Source organism: Strix uralensis, chromosome 3, assembly GCF_047716275.1.
Source record: "Strix uralensis isolate ZFMK-TIS-50842 chromosome 3, bStrUra1, whole genome shotgun sequence".
Lineage (NCBI taxonomy): Eukaryota > Metazoa > Chordata > Aves > Strigiformes > Strigidae > Strix > Strix uralensis.
Genome location: NC_133974.1, coordinates 2,768,978 through 2,789,331, shown reverse-complemented (window position 1 = coordinate 2,789,331; position 20,354 = coordinate 2,768,978). Strand labels below are relative to the sequence as shown.

The 20,354-nt window shown below is 38.3% G+C and overlaps 1 protein-coding gene across 7 annotated transcripts in view; it reads left to right on the top strand.

Moving 5' to 3' along the window:
- KIF13B (kinesin family member 13B) overlaps window positions 1-20,354 on the top strand; it is a 130,664-nt gene that overhangs the window by 70,429 nt on the left and 39,881 nt on the right. For all 7 annotated transcript variants that reach the window (XM_074861316.1, XM_074861315.1, XM_074861314.1 and 4 more), the window contains 14 exons: window positions 2,336-2,470; window positions 4,383-4,513; window positions 5,585-5,671; window positions 6,618-6,808; window positions 7,643-7,853; window positions 9,239-9,401; window positions 10,423-10,569; window positions 11,066-11,215; window positions 11,889-12,017; window positions 13,574-13,744; window positions 14,704-14,861; window positions 16,152-16,284; window positions 17,299-17,445; window positions 19,923-19,952. In XM_074861316.1, the coding sequence (XP_074717417.1) occupies window positions 2,336-2,470; window positions 4,383-4,513; window positions 5,585-5,671; window positions 6,618-6,808; window positions 7,643-7,853; window positions 9,239-9,401; window positions 10,423-10,569; window positions 11,066-11,215; window positions 11,889-12,017; window positions 13,574-13,744; window positions 14,704-14,861; window positions 16,152-16,284; window positions 17,299-17,445; window positions 19,923-19,952 (1,983 nt within the window). The remainder of the gene's footprint in view (window positions 1-2,335; window positions 2,471-4,382; window positions 4,514-5,584; window positions 5,672-6,617; window positions 6,809-7,642; window positions 7,854-9,238; window positions 9,402-10,422; window positions 10,570-11,065; window positions 11,216-11,888; window positions 12,018-13,573; window positions 13,745-14,703; window positions 14,862-16,151; window positions 16,285-17,298; window positions 17,446-19,922; window positions 19,953-20,354) is intronic.

Here is a 20,354-nt window from a genome sequence, read left to right as displayed (position 1 = left end):
CCAATTCTTACCACACAAATGCTGATGTATATGTTTGCAGTAGGGAGCTTTTGAGCAGGAGGAGTGATGAATAGTGTGTAATAAATAAGGAAAAAATGGAGCCTCTGATGCAAAAGCATCTTGTAGATGATGTAATCAGAATAGACTGTTGACTTTAAAGATCCATTGTCAGAAATGCTGCTTGTGACTATCAGGGCTTCCTGGCTTTCAAGGCAGACTTACACCATGAATTCTCCTTTCTGTGTATAAGGGTGAATAATAATAGTAATAATAATAAAAACTCTGCTCTCATCCTACACAATAGTTTCTAGGCATAGAAACCCTGAGTGCGCAAGGAGGCTGAAAAAATGGAGTAATGGGCTCAATGGTACAGACTAAGTCTGCCCTGCTGTTTGCATATAGCTGCTGGCTTTAACTCTCTTCCTCTTTGTCTCAAATTCTCAGTGTGTTACGATGTTTCAGAGCTGGGAGTTTCATGAGCTTTGCAGTTTCATGAGCTTTGCAGTTGTAGGGAAGTGATTTTTTTTTTCAGAGGAGGGATAAGGAATAGTGTTTGTGCAGTATAAGGCTGTTTCAGGACCACTTGGAAGCCAGTGGAAGGAACCTCCTGTCATCTTCCATAAGCTAATGGAGGCCCAAGGTTAAAAGCATTTATATCATAGCCTGTCAAGTGATTTTTTTTTTTTTTTTTTTTTTTTTTGGCCAGTATCCATTAACATCTGTCTGTCAAATTGTAGCAGGGTAGGATGGAGAGATAATTTTAGATCTTTGAGGAAAAGAGGATTCCTCATGAAGAATGAGGGCAATCGAAGAGGCAGTTTGTAGAAGTGGAGTGGCAATAAGGGCTCAAAGCCTTAGAGACTGTATGAACATGCAATTTTTCACATTTTCAGTGAGTATTTGACATACTTTTAATGTATTTTGAATGTTTAAGTTAGTTAACATTAGGTCTTGAGCAAAAGTTAACAGAAATTGGCTCATGTTCTTTAAGTTAATCCTATGAGATTCAGACTGTGGGCCAAGTTGTCCTTTGGGCAACATGTTCTTTATCTCTGTAGATAATAAGGAATTATGTGAACTTCAGAGCCTGGCACTGATGATTGGAAGAGAGATCTTTGACATCACACTGCAGTTTTTCCTCTGTTCTTTGTGTTTTGTTTTTATTTCTCTCTCTTGTACACACAACTTTTCCTTACAAGGACATTACATTGGTTTCGTAAGTGTGTGGGGAGACGGGGTAAAGAAAATCAAGAGTTAGTTGTACTTGCCATTCTTTGCAATTTTAATCTTGATTAGACCTGGTACAACTCCAGTGCTGAACAGAGAATTATACCAAATAGTATAAAATACTAAGGTTTTTTAATACAAAGCAGACTGGTAGGTGGAGGTCAGAACCTTAATAAACATTCCAGCATTACCCCTACATAATTTCTGATAATTTTTATTTGAAAGTCTCAGCATCACAGGGAAAGCACTGTAGGTCTCTTGTGGTTTTTTTAGTTACTCGGTTTACCCTCTCCTGTTTCTGCTTCCCTCTAGTAATTCTCTGAGAGGTCTCCCATGTTTATTTTTTAAATTTTGTTTGCTGTTGTGGCTAGTGAGTCACATTTCAGCTTCTGTATGATCCTGAGAACAATTCTCAACTTTTTTTTTTTTTTTTGTTCTGGTAGAAGAATCCCTTTCTGTTCTTAAGTCAGAAATGTTTAATGTTCCTCTTTCACTTCCCTTTGAAAGATGTACATTTTTGCACAGTAATGCTTTGTTGTTGAATTCTATGAAGTCTATTGACAAGAACAAAACACCATCCAAAATGCTACTATTCTTGTTCAGCAGGAAGTGTTATTTGCATTACTTAAATAGCAGGTTGCCAGTTTTTTGTCATTTTGATTGCTCTGGAATAAAAGATAGACACGGAGCTTGACTTGGCAGGGATTTAACTTAACTTGTTGCTTTTTAGCTCAAAAGAGAAAATAAAGGGCTCTAGAGATGTCTTTGTGGTAGCATTTTTGCTGTTCCAGTGAGGTCATGGAGAAGCTCCTACAGTACTGTAGTGTGCTGCTCTCAGCTGTTTTCTTTTCTCACTAAGAAGATGCAACTGTGTGAGACCATAGCACGTAGCCCTCTGAGACCAGAGGTGGAAGGACAAGAGAAATTACAGATATTCTGATCAAAGCTTGATATAACTAAGGCTTTTGTGTCTAATCTACTGCAGAAGAAAGTTACCTTTTTCAGAAGTAGCAGTGCATCATTTTGTTTTGTGGCTTTGGCAGATAGGAATTAATTTCTCAAGGGCTGTACATCAATCAGCTTAATTTTGATGGCTACTCTCTTACAGGAGCGTCAGAAACAGTTGGAAAGCCTTGGCATATCTCTTCAGTCTTCTGGAATAAAAGTTGGGGATAATAAGTGCTTCCTGGTTAATTTGAATGCAGATCCAGCTCTCAATGAACTTCTGGTATACTATTTAAAGGTAAAAATAAATATTGATATATAACTTTTTTTTTTAAAATAGAATTGGGCATCTAATATCGTTGGCAGAGATGTACTTAGATAATTTTATAAAAACTGCATATCTAAGGCATTCTCCCGTATTCACTGCTTCATTAAAAATAACATGAGTACAACCTTTTTATTTCAAATTTAATTCTTCATAGCAGAGGAAGGTTTGGGGATGTTATGTTTTTGTTTTGTTTTTTGAAAGAAATCTAAAGGTTTTATGCCAATTTCCACAAGGTTTCACCCAGAAAATTGTTTTATTTAAAGACTGGGCATACCAGTAATCTTCTGTGTGTGTAGTCCAAATTCTGACCACTGTCTTCAGTTTACAAAATGCATTTTTATTCCTCTTCATGCAGCTTGCCAGGAGAGAAAATCAAGTTCTGTTCTGCCTTAGCACTTCTGCTGATATGCAGTCCCTGTTACTGATGTTAAACATAAAACACGTGACGTGACTTTTGGACTCTGCACTGAAACATTTGGGCGGTTTAGTCTAGTTTAACAAACTGTGGACGTGGTCTGGAGTCAGGAGGAGAAACGAGGTGCAACCATTTTTAAATGACATGTTAGAGTACAAGTTCTAAAAATTTAGCAGTGAAAGAACATTGGCAGTTTGAACTTCGCATTAAATCATTCTCTTCTCTTTGAAGTGGTCTGTAGTAACTCTCAAAACAGCCACAAAATTAGCAATTGGGCTGAAAGATGGTTTTGGTTTAGTCGGTCTTAGGAAGTACGTGATCCTCTTTTATATCAGTCATCGTTGCTCTGTGACATCTCAATGAAAACAAGGGAAAGAGCTTTCTCAATGTTCTATCTGCTAAAAAAACATTAAAAAGGACAAGAGAGCCGAGCTGAGGTTTTGGGAGAAAAATTGAATCCTTTCCCAGACGCCTTGCACGTAGGTGTCCAGAGTGTGACTCAAGCTGCTAAATCAGCCTTGACACTGACGGCTACTGAAGCAGAGCCGACTTCTGTGGTGTTCATTGTGAACACACAACAAGAGCACGCTGAAGCCAAAGCCTGCTCAGAAACCAGGGCTTGCCCATCACTACCAACAGAAAAGTCTCAGCTGGTACTGTGCTACTTTCCTTTCCTAGAGAAAATCCCTTTGCATGGGGTAAGTTTTGTGTGTTTCTGTTAGTCTGTATTATTTTTTTTAAGAACACAAATTGTTGGTGAGAATTTTGGTGTAGAAATCCCTGTTCTTTGAAATTCTTTCATTAAAATGACTTACACCTATTCTGCCTGAAATCCTGAGATTAAACTCTTGCTTCTCAGAGTAAATGTCTTGCCCACATTCTCTTTAATGCTGAGCTGCATATGTACTAGATATTAAAAGTACTGAAGAACAGCTTGATCTGAGTTATTTAAACTATTGTATTTATTCCTCAAAAATTGCTTAGAGATGCCTAAAAAAGAAGTGGATGAATTGGGGCATGTGTGGAGTCATCCTTCGTCTGCCAAATCCCTCATGCCTCAAGTACTTTAGGAATTTGCTAACCTGTTGGATGATCTAAGTGGAACCTGTGTAATAGCCATGGATCTAACCACAGTGAACCTGTCTTAATTTCTCCTTGAACTCCTTTATACTTTTGACTTCTACAACATCCCGAGGCACTGAATTCCACAATTAAGTTATAGAAACCTCTTGTCTTTGGATTTAACCGTTGCCTATAAACTTTCCTGCGTGCTCCCTACTTGTTACTGTAAGACAAAGCAAGGATTTACTTGCAACGTTTCATTCTCCTTTTTGCCTCTAAGGGAGGCATTGAACAGCTTTCAAATTTTGGAACTAGAAGACAAGATACATCCAGAAGGAGAATGGATGAGTTAAACTAGTGAATTTTTGCAATCCATTGCTAACATCTGAATTAATTTTTCCCCAGGAGCACACATTAATAGGCTCAGACAACTCTCAAGATATCCAGCTATGTGGAATGGGAATTCTTCCTGAACACTGCATTATAGACATCACCCCAGAAGGACAGGTTATGTTAACACCTCAAAAAAATACTAGGTAAAGGAATAAAATGCAGTTCCAGTTGTATAATAACTGTAGTTTTAGCTAGTATTTTATGATTAGTGGTGCAAAAGATAATATGATAAAAGATAAAATGATAAAGAATAATTTTTCCTATGTTTTCTGAAATAAGAAAATTCTACTTCTTGTACCCTGCTTTTACATTTTGCATTAATTGTCATCTACCCCTCTGTCAACTCATATCTTTTGTTCTAATGAGATTTCTTTCAGTGATGGTGTTTGTAGTCTTTAAGTTTTCAAAGAGAGGATGAGTAAATTGCATATGCTTTCAGCAACTAGATACTGATTTGCAGCTGTGTAGATGTAACTATCGAAATTTGAATTAATTTTCTAGGAAATCTGTTGATATGCAAAGAAGCTGCTGAAGCATTTGTTGCTTTATTTGATTAAGTAGCAGTACTTGAAAAGCAGATGGTATAGTCAAATCGATCACAAAATTACATGCATTGTCAGCATCTCCAATAATTTATTGTTAGATACACAAAACTCAACAATTTCACATTTACCCCGATTTGTAGTTGATCCTGCTTTGAGCAAGAGATTGAACTGGATGACATCCTGAGATTCCCTTCAAATTTGAGTTACCCTATCATCCTGTTTTCAGACTTAATCTGACTCTGAAATAAAAATAGTTTCCGATTATACAAAGTAGTTTATTGTCTTTATATAGCAAAGGTCTCTGATGTCTTACTCAAATGTTTCTATTTTGTGTCGGTATTTCAACGTAGTGCAAAAAGTGTTTATTTCCAGTGATGACATCTTTTTTTTAGGCCCCTCATTTTTAAGATCTAATTATACTCCCCAGACATAGCTGTCATATCTGTCCAAAAGTATTGAACTCCGTAAGCTTAAGCAGTCAAAAGAAGCTGAGTCTGAGGAGTTTATGAAACAGTACAGGGTAGATCAGTGAAGTTTCTGGGGATATTTTGCCTGTTTGCAACCCATAAACCTGTTCTCCTACCTTAACTAGTTACAATACAGTAGTATTGGAAAAAAACCCGAAGCCTTATGTGGATGCATTTGCTTCAGATTTTTGCCTTTTCACAGGACATTTGTAAATGGTTCTGCTGTCGTGTGTCCTATCCAGCTACATCACGGAGACAGAATACTGTGGGGAAACAACCACTTCTTCAGGTACAAAAGTTATTAAAGAAATTGTTTTATCTTAAGGTATATGGAGAATGTCAGTGGAGCGTTCAAACTGCAGGGGGAGGTGATTTCTTTTTCATTGGGATTATAAAGGCAATGCTGATGACTGTTCTTGGATGCTAAATGTTACAGCAACTGTGTGTGATTTTAGAGCATTAGGTTGACTTAACTTCTTGTATTTTCAAGGGACTATAACCTTGCTGATGAGGGCCTTGCTGTAGTTATCAGTACTATTATCTCACTGAAGAGATTTAATTTTTGAGCTGGTAACTTTACTGTGGTTTGGTACCACATACTAAGTACTTCCTCTCCCACAGTGAAAATATTACACCCAAGCTTTGACTTGGATAGGTTGCCTTTTGGATTTTGCAGGTAAGGTGTTAGATTTTGACCTATGTTATACAGTGATCTGGGTCTTACAAGGTCGCTGTGTTCCCTGGAATTCCAGCTCCAGCCATACCTACAACCTTCCTGTATCAGACAGGATCACTGGTAGAAGTTTTCTCTGGAAGACTCTATTCTTGAAACCCTCTGTGGCTGGTCTGAAATGCTTTAAAGATCAGTGGACTTAAATGATAATCTAAAACTTTTATGCTTGAAAGAAGAATCAGCATTAAAAGTGGGATAATTTCATTATTGCCTCTAAATTATTTGGATATGGGACGACTGACAAAATTCATGGGTATCTAAACTATATGTTTAGTAATATCAGGTACGCTCTGTTATTAGAGTGTAGAACGGATTAGTTAGTTTGTCTTGAACTCCCCTGTTTACCCTGAAGAAAACTACACTCACAGGAGATCAACAAATTTTGAAAGGGAAAAATCCACTGATTTGGATAATTACTTAATTTTAATAATCTTTGAGAGGAGCCCTTTGTTTCAGGGTTGAACAATTAATAGTTCTTTAAAAATTTTCCTCTTATTTAAAGGCTGAATTTGCCAAAGAAGAAAAAGAAAGCAGATCATGAGGATGAAGAGCGAGACAACTCAATGAAGTGCAGTAATAGTGTTGAGCAGCTGGACACAGATGGAGACAATTCCAGTGAAGTGTCTAGTGAGATTAACTTCAGCTATGAATATGCCCAGATGGAAGTCACTATGAAAGCACTTGGTAGTAATGGTAAGAGGCAACAGAAATTAATTGGAAATATGTACAGAATATGAGGTTAACATCTTCAGGGACTCCTAACCACAAACTTTTTCCCTTATAACTTCCTACTGGAGAGTTTTTCTTGTGAATGACTCATCATAGCCATTTTTGCATTTGAGGGGAAAAAAACCATTGCAGACTGTTTTGTTTGGCAGTTCTTGTTGAGGCAAAATCCAAAACTGGAATATTGGTGGCACTACAGCCTCAAATCAAAGTGTTTTCACTTTGTTGTTTATTTTTCTTGTGTTATGTCTCAGTTAGGCATTAACTGTAGTGATTTCTGTCTCGGAAACCATGTTCTTTAGTTTTTGTGGTCTTACATAGCTGTCCCAGAATGACATTATTTTGGGAAACAGGAAGAATGTTTTTTTCAGCTTGGTCTTTCCCTTTTCTCAATTCTCTTAAATCATCCATTCAATCTGCTCTGCAGATGTTTATTTTGCTCCACAGTTCAGCAACATTTTTTAATATGCATTACAACGAAAATATAATGTCTCCCTGCTTTTATATGATAACAGTGTTTACTGTCTAGGATGTTCCTCACCATGGATTTCAGTGGCTCTGCAGGCTCTAACATGAATAACTGCAGATACAGAATGGGGAAGGGAACTACCAAATCACAGTAAATTGTGCCTCGCCCAAGGTCATACAGCACATCTGTAGCAGAACGTGGGAAAGATCTCATCTTTCCAAGTCCCCCATCTCTGCCCCATATTCATTACATGACTGTTTCCATTTAATTTTATGGTTACCAGGTATTACCAGGTATGGTTACCAGCTTTTTTATTTTCAACATCTGATTAGATCCAATGCAGTCAATATTGCAAAGCCTGGAGCAGCAGCATGAAGAGGAGAAGAGATCTGCACTTGAACGCCAGAGACTGATGTATGAACATGAACTGGAGCAGTTACGAAGGCGATTGTCGCCAGAGAAGCAGCAATTCCGCAGCATGGACAGGTTCTCCTTTCATTCTCCCAGCGCTCAGCAGCGCTTACGGCAGTGGGCGGAGGAGAGGTGGGTGATCAAATCTGACCATGAGGAGTGTTTGTTTAAAGTTCTTCAGTGCTAGCAAATTTTGCAAGTTTATAATTTTTAACAAGAGGGAATGGCTTTAAACTGCAACAGGGGAGGTTCAGACTGGACATGAGGAGAAAAATTTTCCCAGAAAGAGTGGTCAGAGAGTGGAATAGGCTGCCCAGGGAGGGGGTGGAGTCCCCATCCCTGGGTGTGTTTAAGGGTCGTTTGGATGAGCTGTTGGGGGATGTGGTGTAGGGGAGAACTTTGTAGAGTCGGGCTGAGGGTTGGACTCGATGATCCCAAGGGTCTTTTCCAGCCTGAATGATTCTGTGATTCTGTAATTGCATTGCACACCTTTGCCAAATTTCTGAGAGGACTCCTGTGAGGGTTGGGGAGGACAGCAAAAATATTAGTGTAAGAACAATCAGACCTATGATGTTACAAAAGATGAGAAAGAATGAGTGCCTACTTTGTTTTTAAGGAGAAATTCTATCCTGATTGGCAAAAAATTTGACTAAAGATGGGGTGATTGGAAGAAATTTCGGGACTCCTGTATGAGTTTGTTCTTCTGTGGATCATGACTCAGCTGCTGGAAGGTTGTTTTTCCTTTTGACTCACATCCACCTGTCTGACCTGGGCAGGTCCTGTGTGCAGAAAGAGAAGGGAGTACGAGGATGGTACAAAGAATTTTGATCCAGAGCATTGCAAAAAACTGTTAATAACCACAGAGGGGCCACTGTCCTCTTTGCCTCTTCCTGGGCAATTGCACTGAGGTTATTTACTTCAGCCTCTAAATGATTGTTTCCAGTATTACTGTCAGAAAGAGCAGCTGCAGGAGGAAGGTGAAATGTACCCTAAAACTATGAGTATGGTAAAGACATTGTAATGAGAAAATACAAATCTAATTTATATGCCTAGAGAAGCAATTTTTGAAATAGAAAATATTTGAGACAGTCTAACAAGGTGTTAGCTGTGTGTCTGGAATATTTTGTGGTACCAGATTCCTGTGCTGCACAGCTGGCGATCTCTCACACTTGTCAGGAAGGCCAGTGAGCAAGTGGGTCATGGTGTCTGAATAAACCATCTGTAAGATGGAACATCCACATCTGTGGTGGGGAAACTCTGGAATAAGCCACACAAGAGCTGACTGTTCAGCAGATGCATGGAGAAGTCTCCAAAGCCAGCAGTATGCTAAATTTGTACAGATAATTATTTTTTTCCCCCAAGAAAATGCAATTTAATTCACCTGATTTTTTTTTTTTTGTGTTAAAAAGCTGAATGTTAAGACATCTTCCTGTCAAGTATTGATTTGCTTGCACTCAGTTTCAATACTTAAATGCCATAATTTTTCCCATCTCTCCCCTCAAATCCCCTTTTTACAGAGAAGAAATGTTGACCCACAGCCTGAGAAAGCTGCGAGAGCAGATTGTTAAAGCCAATTTGTACGTGAGAGAAGCCAATTTTATTGGAGAGGAATTGGACAAGAGAACAGAATATAAAGTTACCCTCCAGATCCCAGCATCAAGCCTTAATGCTAACAGTAAGGTAAGATAGCCCTGATGGAACTAAATTATTGTTCAGTAAGTTTGCCCCTCAGCGTTTATATTTGTTATATTTTGACTTTAATGGTCTAGATGGTTTGCTAGTCTGTTCATGTGCACTAAATAGGGCTCTGTTCAGCGCATGCTACATCCTTACCTTAGTTTTTTACCATGAAAATCTTACAGTGTGCTAGCTTACTGAGAAATGTTTTGGTGTGAGACCTTTCCCCTGGTGTTGGAAGTTCACACTTGCTTCTGTTGCCGTGATAAAATAGGGGCAGGGTAGGTAACATCTATTTCAAGTATATACCATCACCTTGTGGACATTTGGCTTTACATCAGCCTAATGAGCTGAGAAAATGCTGTCATCCCCATTGTGCAGGGAGGAACTGGATTATTTGTTCCAGGTATCTTAGAAATTTTGAAAGGAGGGAACTGAACCCAGACTTCCATGTCTCAGGCTGGCTCCCTAAGGTGGTATTATTTTTGTTCTTGAGGTCAGCTCAATATTTTGGTGATACTCAGGCCATCGTTAGTACAGTAGATGTATTTTATTCCAGGATTATAATTTTTATCAATTACTTTAGAAATTTCTCTCTTCTGCTTTTTTTTCTTGCAGCCTTCGGGCACATCTAGAAACAGGCTGGTAAAGAGGGTTAAGCATCTGCACTAGTTGAAAGTTGCAGACAGTAGTAACCTTAGCTGGAACTCCAAGCCTGCTGTAACTTGGGAATATTTGTGAAATGCTTAAATGTTCCTATTTCCAACACTTATGTAAGATGAAAATCCACAGAAACTAGTGGCCGTAGCTGTGATTAGACTTCGCAGTTAAACTGAACATGGATATACTGTGACAGCCGAACTCAGAGACTGTCACGCTTGAATTTTGTTGCCCAAGCTAGAATAAAAAAAGAACAAATTCCAGGCTTTTCCCAAAGGTGTTCTCAGTTTTGTATTGGTTTTAAACTATTGCTTCGCTGTTGTGACACAAATTCCTTATTGATATCTCTTTAATTGTTTCACAGAGAGGTGCAATTCTCAGTGAGCCTGCTATTCAGGTGAGAAGAAAAGGGAAAGGCAAGCAGATTTGGTCACTGGAAAAGCTGGAGAATCGATTGGTAGATATGAGGGATCTTTACCAGGAGTGGAAAGACTGTGAGGAAGACAACCCAGTAAGTAAAAATTTCTCCAGTATTGTGCTGATAGAATTACATCCCTGTGAAAAATTTTTTGTTTAAGTAGATGTGAGAAAATCTTGGGGGCGGGGGGAGGAGATGCACGCAAAGAGGTTAAGTTTTCCTGAGCCTTTGCTTTTCCTAGTACCGAAGTGGACCTTCAGCATTTCATTAACCCTTATCTTGTCACTCTGATGCTTGTTTGCATGCATAGTTTAATGACCAAACCGAGCATACAATAAGAAGCAGTAAGTAAACACAACAGGAGTTGATATTCAGGCTGGCTTCTCTGATCTGACAACATTAAAGAGAACTTGCTGAGGACATGCCTTATGCTCGATCCGAAGAAAAACTCAAGCTTCCGTTCTTCTTGTGATCTAATCTAGCCTCTTGCTTGAGTCAATTTTTCTTTCATTAGGCTGGTTGTGCAGTACTTTGAAAACTGTTTCATGAAAAGCTTGTTTTTCTTACATTATTCTGAATTTGATTGAAGGTGATGAGAGCTTACTTCAGGCGAGCTGATCCGTTCTACGACGAGCAGGAAAACCACAGCCTTATCGGAGTAGCCAATGTTTTTCTTGAGTGCCTGTTCTATGATGTGAAGCTACAATATGCTGTTCCAATCATCAATCAGAAGGGAGAGGTTTGTCATTTTTCTGTAATCTGTCCTTACTCAACTATTTAATTACAGCCCATTATTACCAGTATATAGTAGATATTTTTCAGTTTCATGTGCCCAAGCTCTTTGCTAACAATTTGGAATTATGCAAATCCCATAATACCTTACTAGAGTTGTTTAGACAGCTCTGAATTCCAGCATTGTGAAGATTGTGAAAGGAAGAAGCTTTGTGAGCACCTTTCTGAACGAAGCAGCCCCAAATAAGTTCTTAGTAGAATGAGTATGAGTTATAGCTCCACTGGCTTTCACTGAGTACCATCAAGAATAGGCACTTAAATATATACTGCAAGAACAACTTCAAAGGCAGCTAGAACATACCAGGCAACATTCTCTGTGCTCTGCATCACCTGTGCACTTCGCAGACTCTTTAGAGACTGGTATGAAGGTGAGGATGATTGCAGTATGCTGTTCCCAAAGTCACTCTAGTGGCCAATTTCTTGATGATTTTACTACAGAGGCACTTTGATTCTTGCTCCAAACTGTTCTTCATCTGGTGCAACAAATTCATAGTGCAAAACAATAGCAAGGAATAAAATGTTTTCTGCTTATAAACTGGAAACAGCAGTAGTTACCTGAAAAGGGATGAACCTGTCGCTGTTTTCTGGCACACAAGTAACTCTTACTTCTCTCTTCTTAGGTGTCAGGTCGTCTCCACATTGAAGTTGTTCGAGTGAGTGGAGAGATAGATGACAGGTTGGTTGGAGGCGAGGATAGTCCAGACTATTCAAATGAAAATGACACTCAGGAGAGAAAACTTGTCTGCAGGGTGAGTTCCAGATATATCCCAACCTCTGAGCTACCTTCTGTCTTTCCATCCCAAGTCTTAGAGAAGTCGCTGGCACATTGGCTTCTGGAGATTAGATGTCTCTTTGTAGCCTCAGGCACCAGGTTCGCTTCCAGTACGCAGCTACACGGGCAGAGTCCTGTCTTTAAACTCATTGACTGACTATATGAAACTGTATTGATGTTTCAGGATTTAAAAAAAAAAAAAGGCAAATATTTAGCTGTACCTAAATTCACTTGTATGTACAGAGTTTAATACTTTTGCTGTATTTGTTTCATGGCTTTACGTAATGTCCTCGTGCCCAGCATTTGGCCTGAAGTGCTGCTGCGTGGTCTTTTCTCAGGTATTTTGTTTCTGGAGTGGCTGAAATAATAGAGAACTAGATGGTTTTTATTTCTTTCAATCTCCCATTATTTTTTTTTAAATCTGCAAGGTATTCATTAAACTGTATTTATATGCATTCAGTCTTATCCTAGACAGTTTATTGTAGTCTTGGAAGACATGAAAGATCTGTGCACTAGGGTTGGAGCTACAATATCTAATTCAAAAGGAGTCACAGAATCTGATAAAAATCCCATTTTCTCTCCAAATCATTCTCTCTCAATATGTGTGTTTAAATATTCAGTATTTTGTGAAATATATACAGGTGTGTCTATAATTGTTAATAATAAAAAGAAAGTTAGCAGGAAGTATTTAGTGTCAGTTCTGTGTTGTAGTAAAATGCAAGACAGGCCAAGCTACAGATAAGAAAAGAGGGAGGCAAAAAGCACTAGAGGGAGTGGTCCCCAACTTTGCTGGCTCTGAACAACATGAACAATTTGGTGGCAGTTGTACTCTTTTTCACTTTTTATTCTGTCCCATAGAGCTCCATGTGCTTGCAAGCAGTATGTGGCATTGGTTGCAGGAAACATTCTGAGGATCTGAGTGCTGCCTTACTATAAGAATTTGATCTTAATTTGACAAATGGAGAATAGAAATTTATTAAATAGTATGGTTAATATGATGGCTTTGTTTAGATCAGAAGGTGTATTTAAAACATGTTGTTTCTATTTAGCCTTCATTTTGAAAAAGAGGGGACAGGCTACTTTTGTATTGTTGGGGTTATTTTTGTATTGTTTCTAGCATCACAGAATAACGACAAGTCATATCTTGAAACAACTATTTTGCAGAATAAAGGAGCCAGTTTTGGTAGAAGTTTGAGATTTTTATTGTAGTCCTCTTCAGTTACAACGTGTTTGGTGCATCTCACCATTAAAAATTAACGAAATGTTTTTGGCGTGTTTGTAAAGTTCAGCCCTTCAGCTTTCACTCCCAAGAACTATGTCCCTTGTGACATCTAGTGGCGATGTTCAGCTGGTGCACGCCAAATATTGTCTCCTATATATATTAATGCAGAAATTTATATTTTCTAGTTTTTTGTGCTTTTTTTTTTGTTATCATTTGCAGTGCAACATAATAACATTGTTCTAACACAAGATATTTTTAATTTGATGCCTAATGAGTAAGAGCTTTTCCTTTATTTCTCATCCCTCTTCTAGATTAAAATACTTCAGGCTACAGGTTTGCCACAGCACCTCTCCAACTTCGTGTTCTGCAAATATACATTCTGGGATCAACTGGAGCCAGTTAATGTTGCACCTGAGGTCGATCCTTCCTTATCTTCCACCAGCAAGGAGCCGCGGTGCATGGTTGTTTTCGATCACTGCAATGTAATTTTTTTTTCTATTTTATTAATAAAACTGCAGGCAGGCAAAGCATGTTTATGCTTGCATAACAATTTTAGTTGCCTCTTTGCTCGCATTATAATATTTTGTGAGGCTGATAGCCTCATCCTGTTTTTAATAAGCTCTTAAACATCTTCAGAGGCCATATAAGTTTGATTGTTCTACACTGTTCACTTGTACAAAAATCACAGAAGGTGAAGTGAATTAATAAAGGAAAGCAATTAATAAAAGAAAGCAATCTGTTCAGCAGAGAGACTTATGTTAGAGTTTACCTGCAGTAAAAATGCTGCTGAGTGTGACTGGAGTCTGAATACGTTTGCTCTCCATATCTGAGCTGATCGCTCTACACTCTGACGTAGCAGAGAGAAGTGTCCCAGTCCTGGGACATGATGCCTGTTGTCCTAATGTAGATATTGAAGTGAGGTCGTGGGTCTTAGAACAGACTATTTCTTCCTATTGACTTTCAAGCAGCTCTCTGAATGGAGGCATCTTTAATAGAGATGTCTAAAGTCAGCTTAGATGAATGCCAACCAATTGCCTGAATTCTCATCTTGTTCTTTCTAAAATTTGTCATTACACGGATCAATTTATTCCACTTACCATTTGTAAAATAGATATAATACCTTCTGATGAGTTTTGATTTTCTGATTCTGAACATTAGAACATATTAGAACATTTTGTTTTTTAAACCATTTCATCAGGGCTTGGAACAGCATGCGGTCAGTTTTCAGCTCTTTATACACATTAATCTTCAGCAAATTCTGTATCTTTGCCTTGCCTCCTGATTTTACAAACTGAGGTGACAGTTCTTCCTTTCCTCTATATTGTGTCTTGGGGACTAGGGTGACTTTACTACACACTGATATGAAAGTCAAGACATTAAATCTCTAAGCCTAAGTCATTGTGCAGTCACAGTCATCAACCAATTTGTCACTTACGTACAGGAAGTTTCTGTAAATATTTCCGAAGACTTCATGGAACATCTTTATGATGGTGCTTTGGCAATTGAGGTATATGGGCACAAGCAGAGTGGTGACCGCAAAAATCCAGCCCTGTGGGATTTGGGAATAATTCAAGCCAAAACACGCAGTCTTCGTGACAGGTAAATATGGAAAATAGGTCTTTGGTTTAGAATTGTGAAAAATCACTGTCTGAGGTGCCCAATTTTGAAGCAGGTTTGGGATAAGTAGTCAAATTTTGAACTGAAGATAACTGAACATGTATTTTGAGACTGTATCTATTAGACTATTATAAATAGACTCTGTCTATTGGAAAAACACCATGTGATATATCAGTAGGGTTTAAAAAAGTGAAAGAGAAGAAATGCCCATCTCTGTTTCAAATTAAAAGTGGTATAACTTGAAAGACTTTGAAGTCCCTTTTATTTAGGAAAACTCAAGTGTTTTACAAAAGAGCAAGCTGATTATTTTCCTTTATGTTGCTATGCTTGTCTGCGCCAGAAAGAGCTATCAAGTCTAAAACAGCAAAGATGTTGTTCTGACTGTATGCTGATATATTTATTCAAGGTCTGACTCCAATTCATTCTTGGCCATGAAATGTCATCACTTGTAATGCTTCCATTGGAAGAGCTGTATTGCTAATTACTTCAATTGAAGTAAACATGCATCTGTATGGTAATTTAGACTGAAGGGGGTTGCTTTTTTGCTGTCAGTCATTTGTTGTCCCCAAAGTAAGCTTAGCAGCATTTTCTTTAAGTTGCTTTTCCCCTCCAATTAGAAGGCAGCTCTGCACTTTAATTTATTGTCAGTTATTTCGCTTTTTATTTCCAGCCTAAGCTTGTGTTGAGCATGTTGAGTAATAAGCTATATATAGAGAAGTTTAAAAGAAAAGTCAGGAAAATATGGCAAAGAGGAGATGGAAAAAGGATGCTGTAAAATAGAGTGTTACGTTTGGTAGCTGAGTAGTAAGTACCTCCTTCCTTTTTGGTTTTGAAGTACTACAGAAGTGGCCGTTTCTTAATTAAGCTCTTGGAAGAATTGGAGAGACGGTAGTAGTGTGATGAAGTTCAGGAAAGTGCCCTGAATCTTGAAAGTTTGTGAGACAATGTCATATTTCATTCTGCTGTCTTCTGTGTGAATCTGATTGCACTGACAACACTGGGCTTCTGTGGCAGTGCTTAGACCAGAGTTTAAATGTTAGAATATAATGGAATTGGGTTTTGTATTGGAATCAAGAAAAGGCTTATTTCTGATGTTTGACTAAAATAGTTGTCAGTTATAAGCACTGCACAACTAGTAACCCTGTATACTCACAACTGGTGCATCCATTGAAGTGTTCCTTTGCCTCTTCAATATGCAGTCTGAGCTAATCCGTTGGGTTTTTTCTTTCTTTGAGAAAAAAAAACCCAAACAGCATTTGACATGTTTTGCAGGTGGAGTGAAGTAACCCGAAAAGTAGAACTCTGGGTTCAAATTCTAGAGCTGAATGAGAATGGGGAATACTGCCCAGTTGAGGTGACTCCTGCCAAGGATGTATGCACAGGAGGCATCTTCCAGCTCCGACAGGTAAGGTGGTGCGTGCAGGATTTCAGCTGGGAAAAGAGCCTGTGGAAAGCTAAGAAGCTTTTTGTATGGTAAAGGGATGGTGTCCAAGGAACTGTCAAGCTTAGACACAAAATGTGATACTGTGTAAACCAGGCATAAAGTAGAAGAAAGTGGAGTCCCTCTGTGTTTTGTGAAACCGTCAGTGTACATAAGCTCGGATGTAGGGGTGATCAAAGACTTACCTGTAATCTTTGTGCTGTGTTCTGTTCCCTGTTCTGTGATAGCACCTGGACATCAGTCTCGACTGAACTTAATTATTTTTTAAAGAGGTCCAGAGTTCCCCTTTATTTGATCTTTCCAGCCAACCACTCCTTTGTTCTTCGAATTCTACACGAGTTAAATTGTTAATGCTTAACTGAGTAGTTAACATTTTTAAGTGATAAGCTATTACCCAGAGAACACTAGGAATTAGTAAAAGTTAGATACAGGCTGCACCTCTGAACTCCCCAACTCCTTTGATTTAAAATTTTTTTTAAATTTATTTTTCCCCTATGGATTTTACTAAAGAACAGTTACTTTGCTGCACTGATAGCAGCAGTGAGTAAGGATTTTCACTCAAGGAGACCAGAGTCAGGAAAAGTTCACTGAAATTTTGGTAGCTCACCAAATTAGACTATTTTCTCTTCTCTTTTGTAGGTGGGGAAGAGATCCTATTTTCCAACTTCAGAAGTATTAAAAATAAAATCCTATAAGTGTATGTTTTGAAAACCCTCCAGAAAGTAAACTGGGGAGTTACTGAATGCTGAATTATTTTTTTTTCTGTAAATACATACATCCTGTAAACATAAATCCTTGCAACAGAAGGGGTATCTCTTGAACACTGGGTCACTGAGACTGCAATACTCACCACTTTGTTCTTCACAAAATAAACATATAATGTTGCTTGCAAATGACTGCCAGTAGAGGTCTCTCTGTCATTAAGCTTTCAGCATTTTATATTTTTATCCAAGCATTTCAAATTGTTCTGTTGGTCAGGGGCAATCTCGACGAATTCAGGTTGAAGTGAGATCTGTACAGGAGTCTGGGACCTTGCCACTGATGGAGGAATCGATATTATCTGTTGGCATTGGCTGCGTTCAAATAAAACATGTCAAGTCACAAAAAGTACCTGAAAATTATCAGGTAAGAGTCTGAGTATTTCCTGTTAGCTATGACTATTTCCAAGACATGTAAAAGGATAAAGTGATGTCCTAAGGCGGTTGAAGTAGGAGGCAACTCCATTTGTTTCAAGTTTTAGTTTGATTTGGGGTGATATTTTTTTAACCTATTTCTTAAACGTATAAAGCAATGTCAGGAAGAATTGTCAGAATTGCTTTGATGGTGGTTTTAGGGATTATTGAGGATAGTGTAAATCTAAACCTCTGTCAGATAGTGCTGTGGAAGATCTTCCTCTTAATCAAAAATAATTTTCTATGGCAAAAATAATATTTGTAAGACTACCTTCTGTGTCTCTTCTGGTTTTTGGTTTTGTTTTTTTCCTATCCTTAAAAGCAGCACAGCTTTAACACATCATTCAAAGAAGAAAAGAAAATGCCAAAGTTCCTCAAATTCATTAAGAGTTTGTGCAGCAGATTTTACTTCAAATATTAGATATGGCAGCAATTCTAAGTATTCAAAATAAATCAGTGGAACATATATTCAAATAGTGTTGAGCTACAAACATTAGAGCTATATGAGCCAGTTGTTGGCCCATAGGATATGTTGTCCAGTTGTTTGACCACCTCAGAAGCGCTGCATCTCATCTTAAAGTGCAAGTAATATGGATCTGGTCTTTTTGAGATGCTTCTATCAGTTTCTAGGGCAATTTGATTATTTATTTTTTTTTCTCCCCAACAGCTAAATTAAAATTTAGTCACTCTGAGTTAGCAAGCCAAAATCTGGTGCAACAGAACAAGCAAGTCTCTCGATTTCCTTGATTAGCTGCCCTGCTTGACACAAGGCCAACTAAATGTCAGGTAGTTTTTGGGACATCTCCCAGCTTTCGATAATGTTTACCCTGTTGACAGAATATGATTCAATGAGCATCTGCTCCCCTTTTTTGCTTAATCAGTATTGTTTTTCCCTTTGTGAGGTGTGAAGTAGTTGGGTTTCTGTTATCTCCTAACCTCAGCAATCCCTTGTCCCTTGTGTGTCAGGAGCACAAAAAGGAGAATTTTTTCCACCTTTGCTTTTCAGCAGCATCCTAGGCAGATTACTGCTTTTATTGCCCATTGTGCTCTCGCTAGTGACTCTGCCTGCAGGCTTTCTAGCTGTCCTTCTGTCACAGCAGTCCCTGATACCCACAGCCTATAGAGCAAGTAAGCTGGTGTTTCTCTCCTACTCCTGAACAGAAGTTTCTTAAGAGACTTCTGACACAGAATGATTGATTCTTGCAAATTTTACTTGAAAGCTATTACCCACAATATACACATGCCCCTTTTAGCCTGTTTCGTAAGGGGATACGTCCCAGGTGAGCATCCTGCCTGTCTCACCCTGTCTCTTCCCCAGTGAATTTCTCATCTGCTGACCAGTTTCAACTGCATCCAACAGAGCTGACAATCCACAAAAATAGTACGTTCTTTCAAGAAGAAAGACTTAAGCTCCGCTTGAGAGAGAGACTAGTGAGTTGTGTCTGACACTGATAACCCACATGGGAAAGGGCTATTGAAAACCATGTTTTGTTAGTCCTGTTGCTTACAATAGCTTTCTGACTTGACCAACTGGATTTTTAGTTCCCTTATTAGCATTTCTCTATCTCAAGTAAATCAGTATCTGTGGAATGTGAAAGATTTTTCTAAAGACCTTGAACTAAGAAAATGCCTCTTCTGTATGGCTTTTTAATTTTATCTTGGCTACGTTTTTGCTTTCATTATTAAGATACAAAAGTAGACTCCAGTGGCTTCTTATTACTTAAATAGATATATAATAACTCAGTGAGGATTGGAGCCCTCCCTGCTTTTCAGTTCACTGTGCAGGAGTGGCAGTTGTGCTTAGGCTCATTGCAAGTGGCTCTGCTTGTGATGAATGTCAAGCATGAAAGGTGGTGTCTCCCATCAGAAAATCAAAATGTCGAAGGTCTACATTGCAACTCCTGGTGTGGCAGACAGAGTTATTCTAACTCCCTAACAATTGGCTTAGATGTTTACAGTTTTTCTCCTCTAAATGCTACGGCAAACTTACCTTGAATCCCTTATGCCAGACTTTGATTTTTTCAGTGCTTGCTGTAGCATTCATACTGAACTCTTTCGGGTAAAACAGCACATTTTTCCTTGCTGTCCAGGATCAACAGATTTCAAGTTGTTTCACTATAACTCCTATTTCTTTCTTAGGCCAATTTAAGTATTCCACATTGCTTCCAATTATGAAGACTTTTAATAGCTATATTTCTGTGAAATTTATCTGTTATAATTGTTGGATTGCTCTAGTTTGTATTTAAATGAGCTGATAGCTGCAGATCTTTGGGATGACAATGTGTTTTAATTCTACGATCACACCATTGCTAAGCTCAGACTTTTATGTAAGACTGCTAGTACTGCTTAAAATAATAACACCTTTTGCATTCAATGTGTTTCCTGCTATCCAAAAAATCTAATGGCATGGCTTTGCATGTTTTGGCCTAGGAAGAAGAGGATGAAATGGACAGTTATCAGGTAAAAAATTTGATTTTTCTCTTTCTACAAACTTGGACACTTTAAAATTAAAACATGTTAGAGGAAGATCAGCATTTTCTCTTTGCAGTACTGGTTGGATATGCAGAGAGCCTGTCTTCTGAAGAGACTAAAAGCTTAAGAATTGCATAGTCCTAGAATCACAGATTGTTATGCTACAAAGCCATGTGGAGGATTAGAGAAGTGAAAGGGAAAGAACAAGGTGCCTTAATGTGTATTTCCAAACAGTTGCTTTTTGCTTTTGGTGTTTTGGGGGAAGGAGTCTTCCTTCTTGGCAAACTGTGGTTAGGTTGAGATTGTCCTCATTAAGAACAAGAATAGGCACACAGCAGTGTTGAAAGATGCAGTCAAAACACTTCATGCTGTTTCATATTATGAATGTGC